Source organism: Uloborus diversus, chromosome 9, assembly GCF_026930045.1.
Source record: "Uloborus diversus isolate 005 chromosome 9, Udiv.v.3.1, whole genome shotgun sequence".
Classification (NCBI taxonomy): domain Eukaryota; kingdom Metazoa; phylum Arthropoda; class Arachnida; order Araneae; family Uloboridae; genus Uloborus; species Uloborus diversus.
The window spans coordinates 32,276,161-32,288,419 of NC_072739.1; the positions used below are offsets into that span (position 1 = coordinate 32,276,161).

The 12,259-nt window shown below is 33.8% G+C and overlaps 1 protein-coding gene across 1 annotated transcript; it reads left to right on the plus strand.

Annotated features, from left to right (window-relative positions):
- The first annotated feature begins 3,507 nt into the window (after window positions 1–3,507).
- LOC129229269 (uncharacterized) lies at window positions 3,508–12,259 on the plus strand. The gene is made up of 4 exons (XM_054863542.1): window positions 3,508–3,572; window positions 7,732–7,813; window positions 10,620–10,672; window positions 12,141–12,259. Exons 1-4 carry the CDS (start codon window positions 3,530–3,532, stop codon window positions 12,257–12,259), a joined length of 297 nt encoding a protein of 98 aa, XP_054719517.1. The 5' UTR covers window positions 3,508–3,529.

Below are 12,259 nucleotides of genomic sequence, written 5' to 3' on the forward strand. Positions count from 1 at the left end.
CAAATCATGAATATAAATTTGAAATAGGACAGGGCTAAGAAGTGCGCCCTGAGGTACTCCTCTACAGTGAGTTTTTTCAATAGAGAGAACATTTCACATTGAACCTTTTATCTGAGAGAAAATTAAAAATCCATAAAGCAGCATTACCCCTTATTCCCATATTCATTATCTTGACTATAAGCCCGGCAATGCAGACTAAGACGTAGGCTGCTTGCAAATCGAGGGCAATACAGATGAAAAAGTCTCTTAGGGATCAAGCCTCACAAATATGTTGGTGAATTTGGGCTTCGGTGACGTCACATTCTCTAAACGGAAGAAAACCACACTGATTGTTTGGGAAGTTAGAAAAAATGATGATCAATATTATTGCCAAAATCATGCGTTCAATTGTCTTGGCTATTGTAGAAGTGTGAGAAATGGGTTTGTATGAGAATACTTCATGCTGGTCTTTTCCTTTCTTTAGCAAAGGGATGATAGAGGATTCGTTTCCAGTTTTCAGGGATATTACCAGCACTCCAACTCAAATTTATTTCCTGAAGAAGTTTACGTACCGTAAAATGGGGTGAATAGAAACAGTTTCCAACTTAGAACATAAATATCGTGAAGTATTATGAGATATAAGGAATTGAAACCTACCTTGGTTTATGGGCCTTGCAGTCCTCTACAAACCTACACCATTGTTTTTTTTTTTGTTTTTAAGTACAAGGAAAAAATGAAAAAAAAAATTGAAACATGCTGTTTCTGTTCACTCCATTGAGTGGGGTGACGAGAAACAGACACTGTTTTCCAAGTATATTTCAACTGCAGAACCTGTGGGACTTATAGAAACCTGTAATGTAAATATCAAATTACAAATGACAAAATGAATCATTGCTAGTCAAGTTATTTTAATTAATAGATGGAAAAGTTACTGAGATTATCAAGGAAACTAATGCTTGTTTTCATACGAGAGGAAGACTTAGATGCTTCAACTGGCGGCATGAGTTTCTTCATTACATCGTCCTTCAGGAAAAAGAAATCTTCTTCAGTTGGTAAAAATGTGTTGTTAGAAATTGATTTCTTGTAAAAACATTCCAACATAACCATTGTCTTCAAGGCGAGAGATTTTGCTAATGTACATTCGAAACACATTTTTAGTTTTCCCATATACTTTCACAATTGCAAAGTCATCAACATGGAGGTTTCTGTCAAGTTCTTGAGCATAGTTTGCCATATCAGATTCTTCGGAGTCGGATAGAATAAGTTCTGCATAACTATCTTGGAAAGAGTACTCTGACTCTTCTTCAGGTGATGAGGAATTAACATTTTTATGTTTTCTTACTTTTCCATATTTGTTTTTTTGACCTGCTTGTTATTTTATTTTTAGACTTACTAGAACTCTCATTGTCAGTGCTTGTTATTGAAAGAATAGAAACAGCTGTCTACTGTGTTTCTATTCACCCCACACATCCTAAATATGTGACATAGCCTCAAATAATATTCTGAAAATAGAAAAGTGTGTTATTTATATATTCTTAAAGTATGTTATCCTTTTTTATAGGTATATAACACTAAAGAAATAGTACAAATCAAGAACATAACATGATAAGATATAATAATTACATGTAAAGTTTAGAAGATGACGAAATATCTGCTAAAAGCAAAACATGTTGTTCTTGCAATAAATCTAACTCTCAATGCTGCCAACCACATAAACTTATTTTTCCCTTCGATTTTAGAGTGTTATCAACTTGCAACAAGAAATTTACTCCTTTACCACTACTTTTACCCCCCCCCCTGAAATATGACATAAAACTATTTTGGAAGTTTTGTTACTATTCACCCCACTGTTTCTATTCACCCCATTTTACAGTAAGTAGTTTTTGTCTATAAGCCTCAGGGCCTTGCCGGGTATACCATAAGGCTGGGAGAGGTATTAGGAGCATCATTAATCGCAGTTTGGAGTTCTTAAAAGAAAAAAAGAATTGTTAAACGTGTCGACTGAAGGACCACTGAGGTCAAAAAGGATCACAATCATCACTCTTGCAGTGCCAGCTAATTTAGAGAATATTGATTAGATACTAGAAAGTGGATATCGGTATACGGGAAAGTAGGCTCATTTAGTTCTGGACGAAAATTCTTGTTGTGTTACAGTGTGGGTTTTTTGTTTAATTTTCAAAACTTAAAACTTGGATCTTGCAGTTTTCCCCCAAAACTTTTCTGATTTCTAGAAGTTTTATATCATTTACTCCTTAAACAATATCTCCTTTATCCCATCCTAAATTGTTCCCATTCCTTTAGTAGGAGATAAGCTTTCTTTATTTAATGATGTTGTTTCCTTCAGCCCTTTTATTTTCCCAATAGTTATTTTTTATTTAATTTTTTATCTTGTCCGATTTTGGAAATAAGGCGTGATCTTTATGACGTCACAATTGATGTGATTTGGTGCGCTACTCCATTGGCACGCTGAATGTTTTCACAATGTTCAGAAAAAGATGGTCGCCATTAAACAGTAATATTTTCACAATTACAATGAGAATTTTGAATGAAGGCTTTTCTGAAGCAAACATGAACTTAATTAGTGATATTGCTGTATAATAGTTTTATCTTTATTCTAAGGCCAAAATATTACGCTCTGTGCTGATGGCATCAGTGAATGATATTTCATCACTTGTGATGTCATGAGCAAAAGCGTAAAAAATAAAATTTAATTTGCGCACCGATTAAAATATTTTTTAATACTAAAATTCGTCAAATTATTTTAAAAAATGGTTAAAACCTATGTTTTTAAGCATGCTCTTTCAAAAAAAATGTTTTTAAAATTTTAGAAACTACACAATTTAATGTATTTCTAATTGTGTTGTATTTAATTTGTCATTTTGTGTTTTTTGCTCATTACCTTGCATTCTATTATTTTGACCTGATTTCCGAAACTTAAAATTCCGTTTTTGTGTTTTTTTTAAACAATTTATTTTAAAATTATAGTAGTTTTGTCTCTTTTTCTACAACACACTTTTGGTTCCATTTTTCGTTATTCAAAACAACCGTTTGGCGCAGCATAGCCTATAAAGCTGGGATGCTCTTTCCCTCAAGAGCAAGGCGCACCACATCCCCTAAATATTACAACGACCCTCTCCCCAAATAGCACCCCCCCCCCAAAAAAAAATAAAAACGAGAAAAAGACCCCTCAAAACAACTCTCCCTAAAATTTTCAATGGCGCCATCTGCGCCATGCTCCCCCATCCCCAGCCCTCCCCCTGAAAAGGTGCTCTTTAAAGTGGACTATTAAACCTAATGGAATCAACCAACCCACTTCTCTTTTTTGGCACTTTTTTCTATTTTCTTACAATCGTTTTGGCGCAGCATAGCCCATTAACGCTCTTGCGTTAAAAACCCAATAGAACCAACCAATTCGTCTCTTTTCTACTGAGTACCAAAATGGCGAAAGGCTTCCATCATTCGGCGCGATTCCTCTGACGTCACACCAACATTACGTCACACTCTCCTCTTTGGAGGCGGAGGAGGAGGAGGTGATGAAGGCAAGACCATCATGTTTCCCAGACATCTGAATCCGGAGATTTTCGCATTGACAAGTAAGTCTCGAATCGTTCCTTTGAGTGTTCTTTCCCATCCCCAGATATCCTAGTTGCACAGACGATTTGAGAAATTATCTCGAGGGGGATGGGTGGTTGTTTTGCTTCCATGGCTACCATCCCCAGAATCCATGATGGACCGCGCCATCAGATGATGATGATGATTTGTCGCTTGCTAGATAAAATAGTTTCGGATTCAGAGCACTGCTGTTGTATGCATCGTAACAGCAGTGGGCTATTCGCGATTCGCAAAAAAAAAAAATTCCTCTCTTTTCTGAAATATTTATTGAATAAAAGTTTATCTGCGGTGGTTGAGTAACCACCTGTTATTTGTTGAAAAGCGGTTTTCTTTTTTTCCCCTCCCGTTCTATTTCCACAATCTAACGCGTGAAAGAGATGCGGCTGTTACTATATCTTACAAGAAATGTGTGTTTGTTTATTTAAAGGACTATTACTAGTTAAAAACACTTATGTCGAACATGTTAAATGTTACTGCATATTAATTTTGAATTTTTTTTAATAAGATAACTCATTCCAGACATTCACTTATTTTTTTACCGTATTTCTAACTTTAAAGAAATCAATAATGTATGCGTTTTAATTTTTCAGAAACAAGACAAAAATATAAACTTTGTACAAATAAGAAAAGCATAGTAAAAAGGATGTGTAAACTACAATATAATAGTATGTGTAAGACAAAATGTTACCAAAAGGAAATCCTTTCCCTACTGGAAATTTGTGCTTGTTTGTTATAAACACGATTTCTCATATTTATCAAAATTGGAAACCAATTATAAATACAATAATATAATTATTTGCCTTCGAATTTATATATATCACCAAATCATTTGGAGACTGACCTCCCCCCGCCCTGACCCCCTTTTTTTTCGAGTTATAAGAAAACAGATTTTTTTTTAATCATACATAATGTGTTACATTTCATTGCTTTAAGTAAAAGAATATTAAATGCAACAGAAAAAAGATAATAAGCAAAATCTTACTCATGTTTGTAAAATAGAAAGGTAATAACTTCGGTCTCAACTCCAATCTTAGACTTGACAGTTTTTTTGAGCAATCACATTGCTTATTGTTCTCATTTGAATGTTTTGATGTTCCTATGATTTTATTTTCCCCCCTCCTCCCTCTGCAGCACCACCGTCGACCGGCCCCTCCCGATGCCTCCAGCGAGCAAAGTCTCTAGGTTGCGTCTATATCCTACACACACACAGAAACATACACACACTCATGCCTGCACACAGACATTAACACACACGCCTACATACACACACACTCGTGATTGCGAAAAACATAATTTAAATTCCAGATGTCAAAATTCAAATTAATTTTTTTTTCCACTTAATGTCGGACGTTTTCTTCGAAAAAAGAAAAAAAGATTTTTTTAATTATTCTGCGCTTTAACAGATAATAAAGTTTTGTCGGATGTCTTTTCATCCATAAGCTCATTTCTTTTGCGTTGAAAAAAGCGTTCCTTGTAACGCCGAAGCACGTGTCTGCAGTGATCTGCATTTTGTGCTCTTTGTGTTGTGATTTCTTATTTTACTTATCAGCGCAAAGGTATTTATTTTATTTAACATTTAGCATGGCGTGTTAGTGTTAACTATTTTAATAAGTAATACGAAATCTGTTTATTGTTTAAAAGTTCCCTTTTCTTACTCAAAAATCGATAACCGTTATCTCGAAACTTATCACTGAAACTGCCGCTGCATTATTTTCTACATGATGCACATTTCATAACACGGCATGAATTAGTTTAAACGAAATATCAGCAAGCATATCAGGTCGCTTACACTTCAAAACAAATAGCGATGAAAAAAAAATACTTGTATTTATTATTTTAACTTCAAAATAATAATGATGATAAATAAGCTGCTAAGTGATTTGTCATTTATTTATCAGTTTGAAGACGATTCTGTTGGAATCAAGTCTCAGAACACTTTTTTTTTTTTTACAAATGACAAATACCGTCTTGGCAATTTTTTTTTTTTTTTGGATTGGATATTTGTGTGTCTACGTTATGTATTTAGTTTTAGGTACTTAAATACTGTAAATATTAAGATTCAATAATTTTCTTTTTGTACAACTTTTAGTAAGAATAAAAGTCTTGAAAAACAGACTGAAATTTAAGTAAAATTATAACTTTTACGAATGCGCAGTAATCAACTGGCTGAAATCCTTGATTGCGGAAACTTGGTGCCAGAAACAATTTTTTTTTTTTTTCTTCCAAGTTTACTTACAATGAAAATTTTTATACTTTGTTCGTGATACTATACTTAACTTTTTTAAATTTCGCAACAGATTTAGATTAGTATACGGAATATCGGAAGCAAAGTCATTGACACATTTCAAATTGTCGTATGACCCTGCAGTTTGCTCCTTTTTCTTTTGATTCAAGAACTTTTTATATCATCATCATTTTTTTTTAACACGTAGTTATAAATAATTTAAATTGACGGCTGTATCGTCACGGTAAGAATAACAAATGTCCTGTGAGATGTTTAATTACTTTATTAAACAGAAAGCAATACCTTTCATAACCAGAGTACAATGTGTGTATCGTATGTTACTCGAACCACATTTAAACGGTACTCAAGTTCATCCCATGTCCACAAACGGTGTACACATGGTACTCTGGTAAGGAAAGGTACTTTTTTCTGCTTAATGAAATGAGTAAACACCTCATTTACGTTTGTTTTTCTGACTGACGGTACAGCCATCAATGTAAATTACTCACAATTATATTTTTTTTTACGATGTCAGTGGGGGGAGGGGGGAGAAAGAAATCTTGAACCCCTGTATTATGGCGCAAACGGCAAAATCATACAACATTTTTTTTTTTAATGAATTTTTAAAATATGTCAAGGACTTTTTGGACACTATAATTTTTGGATATTTTAATTTTTTCCTACTTTAGTAAATATGTAAAATAAAAGTTGGAGTCTATTTCAAGTGTAATAGATTTGAAATCGCTTCTAATAACACATTCAACTTTCTACGTTGAAGTTTAATTCTGGTGATTTTCTTGTATACTACTAGTTGCATGAAAATACTGCAATTACTTGCAGTATTTTAAAACTTACTTGCGTTTTAAGTTGTGATATTAATTTTCGTAATAATGAAATTTTTTATTTAAGGTTTGTCATACATAGTTTCCTATTAAGTTGTCTTGTGACATTGTGACCATCTCAGTATTATGTATATCTTTCAAGTTCTATTCAAAAATCTTAAGCAACTAAAATGTATATTGTACTTGTTTTCATAATGTTAACATAATTTTAACATTTCCGAATCTCAGAAAAACTGGCCTCGTGGGCATTGCTGGCAATGAGGCGGCTGACTCAGCTGCTAGAACTGCAAGTGCCCAAGTCGATGATCTTGCTCCTTTCGGTTTCAATGGCATTAAAAACTATTATAGACTGTTTCAACATCTATTGGCAGCGGTACTGAGAGAGAGAAACGCAAAATAAATTGCACTCCACCCAATCTTTGACGAATGGTATCAAGTCATCAAAATTTACCAGAAGAGAACAACTTATAGTAATAGCGTGTCTTCTTATTGATCACGCAAGATTCACTCACAAACATCTCTTTTGCCACGGATCTGCTCCAATATGCAACACATGCAATGTCAATCAGACAGAGTTGCATATCCTCTCCGATTGTCCAAATTTCAATCATGTTCGTTTTAAATTCTTTAATCATTTTCATACATCTTTGAAGGAAATGTTTGGAGACACACCCCATTCGAAATTGTTTCCCTTCCTTCAGGAGATTGCCTTCATGTGTTTAATTTAGTGCTTGTCCTTATGTCCTTGTTTTCGTCTCGCCGTTGTTTCGTTATAAATTTTTGTTCGTAACTCAAAATTTTTTCTCAGTTTATTCTTTTGGTTTTTTAATTAAAAATTTAAAACTTCGTTATTTCGGCAATGCTTTTCAAAATTCTAGAAGTTTTATATGTCCTTTACTCTCTAAACACTTTCACTATTTTGGCTTTCTAAACACTTACAATCGTTTGGCGTGCCTTTTAGCCTATTTGGGCTCTTGCACCAAAAAAACCCTCGAGAAATAAGAGAAGGTCAGATTTAACTAGAAATCGCTATTTTGGAGGAAAAGTCTGACTATTTGTTTGTTCTGTTTCTAGGTTTTCTTCTCATTGTCGCCACCAAAAATGCCTACTGTAAACCAAAAGGTGGCAGAGGGGGAGGTCGTGGTGGAATCGCTTCGTAAGTATCTTTCGAATTCCTATCTCTAAATTACAACGTGATTAATCATCTTCATGTCCTTGAAAGACTATGTAGGATAAATCTGTGCTTCGATGTATTTTCAAAAACATTTCTAAATTTCGCTGTTTTTACTGGGTTTCACAGTGGTCTAAATTTAAATTCTCACCATAGTGTGGAGACTCCTTTCGGACCTTTATGTGTGGAAGGAATCATCAATTATTGAAAGGGAGGAAAAGTCCCATATATCTATATATATATATATATATATATATATATATATATATATATATATATATATATATATATATATATATAAACTATTGAAATGGTTTTTCTTTTCTATGATTTCAGTGGTTTTGTATGCATATATGAAGAGTTTTTACGGGGAAGAGGGTCGAGCTTCCAGCATAAACTTCACACTGTCTTCAGAAAATTTTACTTGAGTCCACTTGCACCCCTGGAAAATTCGCAATACAGTGAAATCCCGTTACTACGAACTACAAGGGACCGTAAAATTTCGTTTGTTGTAACGGCCATTTCGTTGTAATGGGAATTCAATCAATTTAATGTAAATTAAATCGGAACCCGAATGTTTTTCGTCGAACCGAATATTCCGTTCTATCATTGTGACGGGATTTCATTGTATTACTGTTAACCATAGCAACTTTGAACCATGTGGTTAAAATTTTGCACCCTTCAAATTTTTCTGCACATTTGATTTCGAAGGAAATTTTAGAAGGCTCAATGCTGCACTCATCTAACAAGGTTTTAACCCAATGAAATCCCTTTACAATGAAATATTACATTCGACGAAATACATTTTCAGTCCTGATTTAATTTGTTACTTTGATTGAATACCATTACAACAAAATGCCTGTTGCTACGAACTAAATTTGCGGTCCCTTGCAGTTCGCTGTAACGAGATTTCACTGTGTCAGTTTTCTGCTCTTGCTTTCTCTAAACAAGTTGCAACAGTTCGCCGCTCGTTGTGTAAACTAATAGTTCGAAGTTTCGGTTTGGAATAGATACTTAAGTGTTGATTTGAAGAGTTTAAAATCTTTCGTATTTGCTCGATGGACTAAATTATACACACGTTTGATACTACGATACTATGAAATGAAAAGGGGGAACTTTTAAACGTTTAATAGCTTTAGCTACCTGGTTAAAATAATTTAATTTATATCGCATTTCCCACATGATTCAAAGTTACTCTAAGTGGCTGGATAGTTTTGACCTCAGTTAGTAATTCATGTTAAACGTTTTTTATCATCGTTATTTTTTAGTTTAGGATTATTACTATGCAATACTTCATAAGATTCCCTTCGATTTTAATCATTTAGATCTACATGATTGAAATGCGTGAGGATTAATTAGTGAACTATTCAAAAAAAAACTTTCAAAACCCAAATTCTTAATCATGCTGTTGCGTAATTTGCAGGTGTCAGAAGGTCTATGTAACTTTTGGATCTGTTTTGGCTTTGATGTATTTAATTTTTATTTAAATAGTTACGTTCATTTAATTTTCGTGACAAAGAAAATCGTTGCTGCATTATTGAAACTAAGATTACTTTTGAAAAAATAATTATAATAATAATGACAGTGACAGCAACAATTTCAGTAATACCGCAATTCACAAACCTTATTAGCTGAGAGTAAGTGCATAAGATTTTGGGTAAGAGTCATAGACTAATAATAATTTTTATCATCATGGGGAAAATAGAGAGAATATTGATCAAAGTTACCGTGAATGATCATTGAAAAAAAAAATCCGCAAAAGAAAGCAGAACTAATCACTTAAATTACCGAGAGAAAACCCAATGGTCAAACGCAAATAATTTCGTTTTTTGCTACTATGTTAAAGACGTTGTATATGAAAAAATAAAAAAGTGCAGTATGTTGCGAAATGGAAACAAAGAAACCAAACTGCTAGTTTCTAAATGGAATTAGAATGTCGTCTTAAAATTATAGAGAGATTTGGAATTTTACAGGATGTCCTGAAATAGAATGAAGTTTTCAAAAATTCATTGCAGGAATACGGTTAATGGCAAAAAGATATTCTTGCATTAAATTATGTAGCGGACCATAAATGTTCAGAGTTGCAAATTTTAGTTCAAAACTTTTCCAATAGGTGCTGCAAATAGTAAGCCCTTGAATGGAAGAAAAGTAGAAAATTACATTATAATTTTTCGATTTTTTTTTTTTTTTTTTACATAATATTTTTTAAATGTCTACCATCGGCTGCAATCACATGTCCTTAGCAAAGGAAAAATCGGTGAACTTCGATTCTTCTGCTTCGACGTACAGGCTTAGTATCTGCAGCGCCATCTATTGAAATTTTTTTGAACTAAAATTTGGAACTCAGGAGGAAAAATTTACAGCTTACCACATGAATTTTCTGAAACAATTTGCCTTTTATCATTAATCGTTTTTCAGTCATAAATTTTTAAAAACAGTCAGTCTGTTTAAGGACACCCTGTAGCAAGATAGTTTTTAAAAAAAACGAAGTTGTTTCCTCTTTTTCTTCCCTTTTTCTTTTTTTGTTTAGCTATTTGGCTTTTAAATAAACGTTTAGAGCTGTATAGATGTTTAAGGGCACCCTACGTAATTAGAGTACGAATGTTGTACCACCGTACTCATCATAATTCCTATTCACAAATTTCATATTCATGCATTTCACAAATTATGTAAAATTTTAATCATTCCTCTACTAAATTCAACCCTGACATAGTGCTTTCTGTGCTTAATGATAATTTGATTCATTTTGATAGTTTAATATATATTTGTTCTGTATCTTATTTTGCTATAGATATGGTGGAGGAGGATTTGGCAGAATTTCCTATTCATCTGCGAGATGGGCAGGTATAATAAGTTTGTATTCTTTCTCAATGATAAAGAAAATTTAAATAATAGAAAACTTAAATTGACCGTATTTGCATTTTGAGAAAGATTGCTAAATTTGTCACTAAATTTTGTCAATTGCTAAACATTCACTTTTTCACTTCTAATGACGGGCCTGAATAGCCGCTTGCGTCGGGTTGGTCTACTCTTTAGTTCCAGGGAAGTACGATTGTAAAAAACTTATCAGAATGACTCGTCTTTGCGACGCATGTACATCTGCAGACTGCAAATTTTTCACAACTGCTTTGAACTTTCTTAAAACTAACATGTTGTGTGAAATCATCGTTGTGTAGTAATTTATCATTATTTGCTACCTGTTTCGCTTATTTCAGTCTCTGGCTTTGCGTACAAATAGCGCCACAGCATTGCACTTTACGATCATATGATTCTGTGTGATTTTTGTTTTTGTCGTGTGCCTGATTAACATGCATATTACTGAACAGTAGTTCTGACTCGCCGTGTAGATAAAAGAGAATTCGCCTAACTCACTACTTTTGCCATTACGTCGCATCAAAGCTTTGTGTTAGAATATTAAAATTTTTAATATTTCGTATCACCTAAATTAAACTTCACAACTTTGTAGGAATCTTGTTGCGATATACAGGGTCTGCAAGTAATAAGTCAAGCAGGCCCACTTCAGAGGTTCCTAGAATTCGTTCTATTGGTCCAAATGAAATGAAATTTGCAATACAGATAATTCAAATGATACGCTTTAGAATTATTAACTTAAACAAATTCAGCTCAAAAAGCCACCGATTCCTGGCGCTGTGCACAAAAAGCATTTCGTACGTAATAAAAGTTAAGAAAAATCAGCATGAAAACTGCTCAACATGACCCACATTCCATTTAACATTGTTCTTTAATCGATGGACAATACCTCCTCTCGCTGATTAGAGTGAGTCTGTTATAATTGAAGAACATGGTTGTCTCCAGGGTTCAATCCAACACCTTAGTAGATACGAGGGACTAAGCAACTTAATACTCTCAAATATCCTCATTTATGCTCGATCTAAAGGATAGTCTCAAGTCCGTATTCTTCAAATATTTAATATTCACAACACATTGAATGCTTTCGTGTACACCACGCTAGCGACACTACCGCCATTTTAGGACCACAATCAAGAAAAAAATCACGCTACTTCATAACAGGTATCGGAAGAAAGCGACATTTAGCTTCAAAATGGCGGTCGTGTCGGCACGTAAGCCGCGATCTAGAGCTTTACAAGCGCCACCCATCGGTTAATTTTTGAAACAAATTTTTTTAATCTAATAATTTGTCAAGCGCATTATTATCAGTAGTTCAAGTTTCATATCATTTCGACCAATAAGATGCATTCTAGAGCTATCTGAAGTGGACAACTTATTTCTTGCTGCCCCTGTATTTCAAGATGTATTTAAGAACCTTGAAAATATTTTTTTTTTCTGCTAGCATTGTCTCCAGCAACGAAGGTCATGGTGTTCGTCTTCGGTGCATTCTTGGGACTATTCTTCCTCGTAGGACTCTATCGAGCGTACTCGTGGTGCACGAAAGATACCGGCAGACGTTGA

Bases quoted from the DNA above. Each gene is read 5' to 3' on its own strand.
- LOC129229269 (XM_054863542.1), top strand. From the start codon at position 3,530: ATGTTTCCCAGACATCTGAATCCGGAGATTTTCGCATTGACAA. The intron at 7,814-10,619 runs GTAAGTATCTTT...ATTTTGCTATAG, and splicing joins GGTCGTGGTGGAATCGCTTC to ATATGGTGGAGGAGGATTTG. The intron at 10,673-12,140 runs GTATAATAAGTT...TTTTTCTGCTAG, and splicing joins TTCATCTGCGAGATGGGCAG to CATTGTCTCCAGCAACGAAG.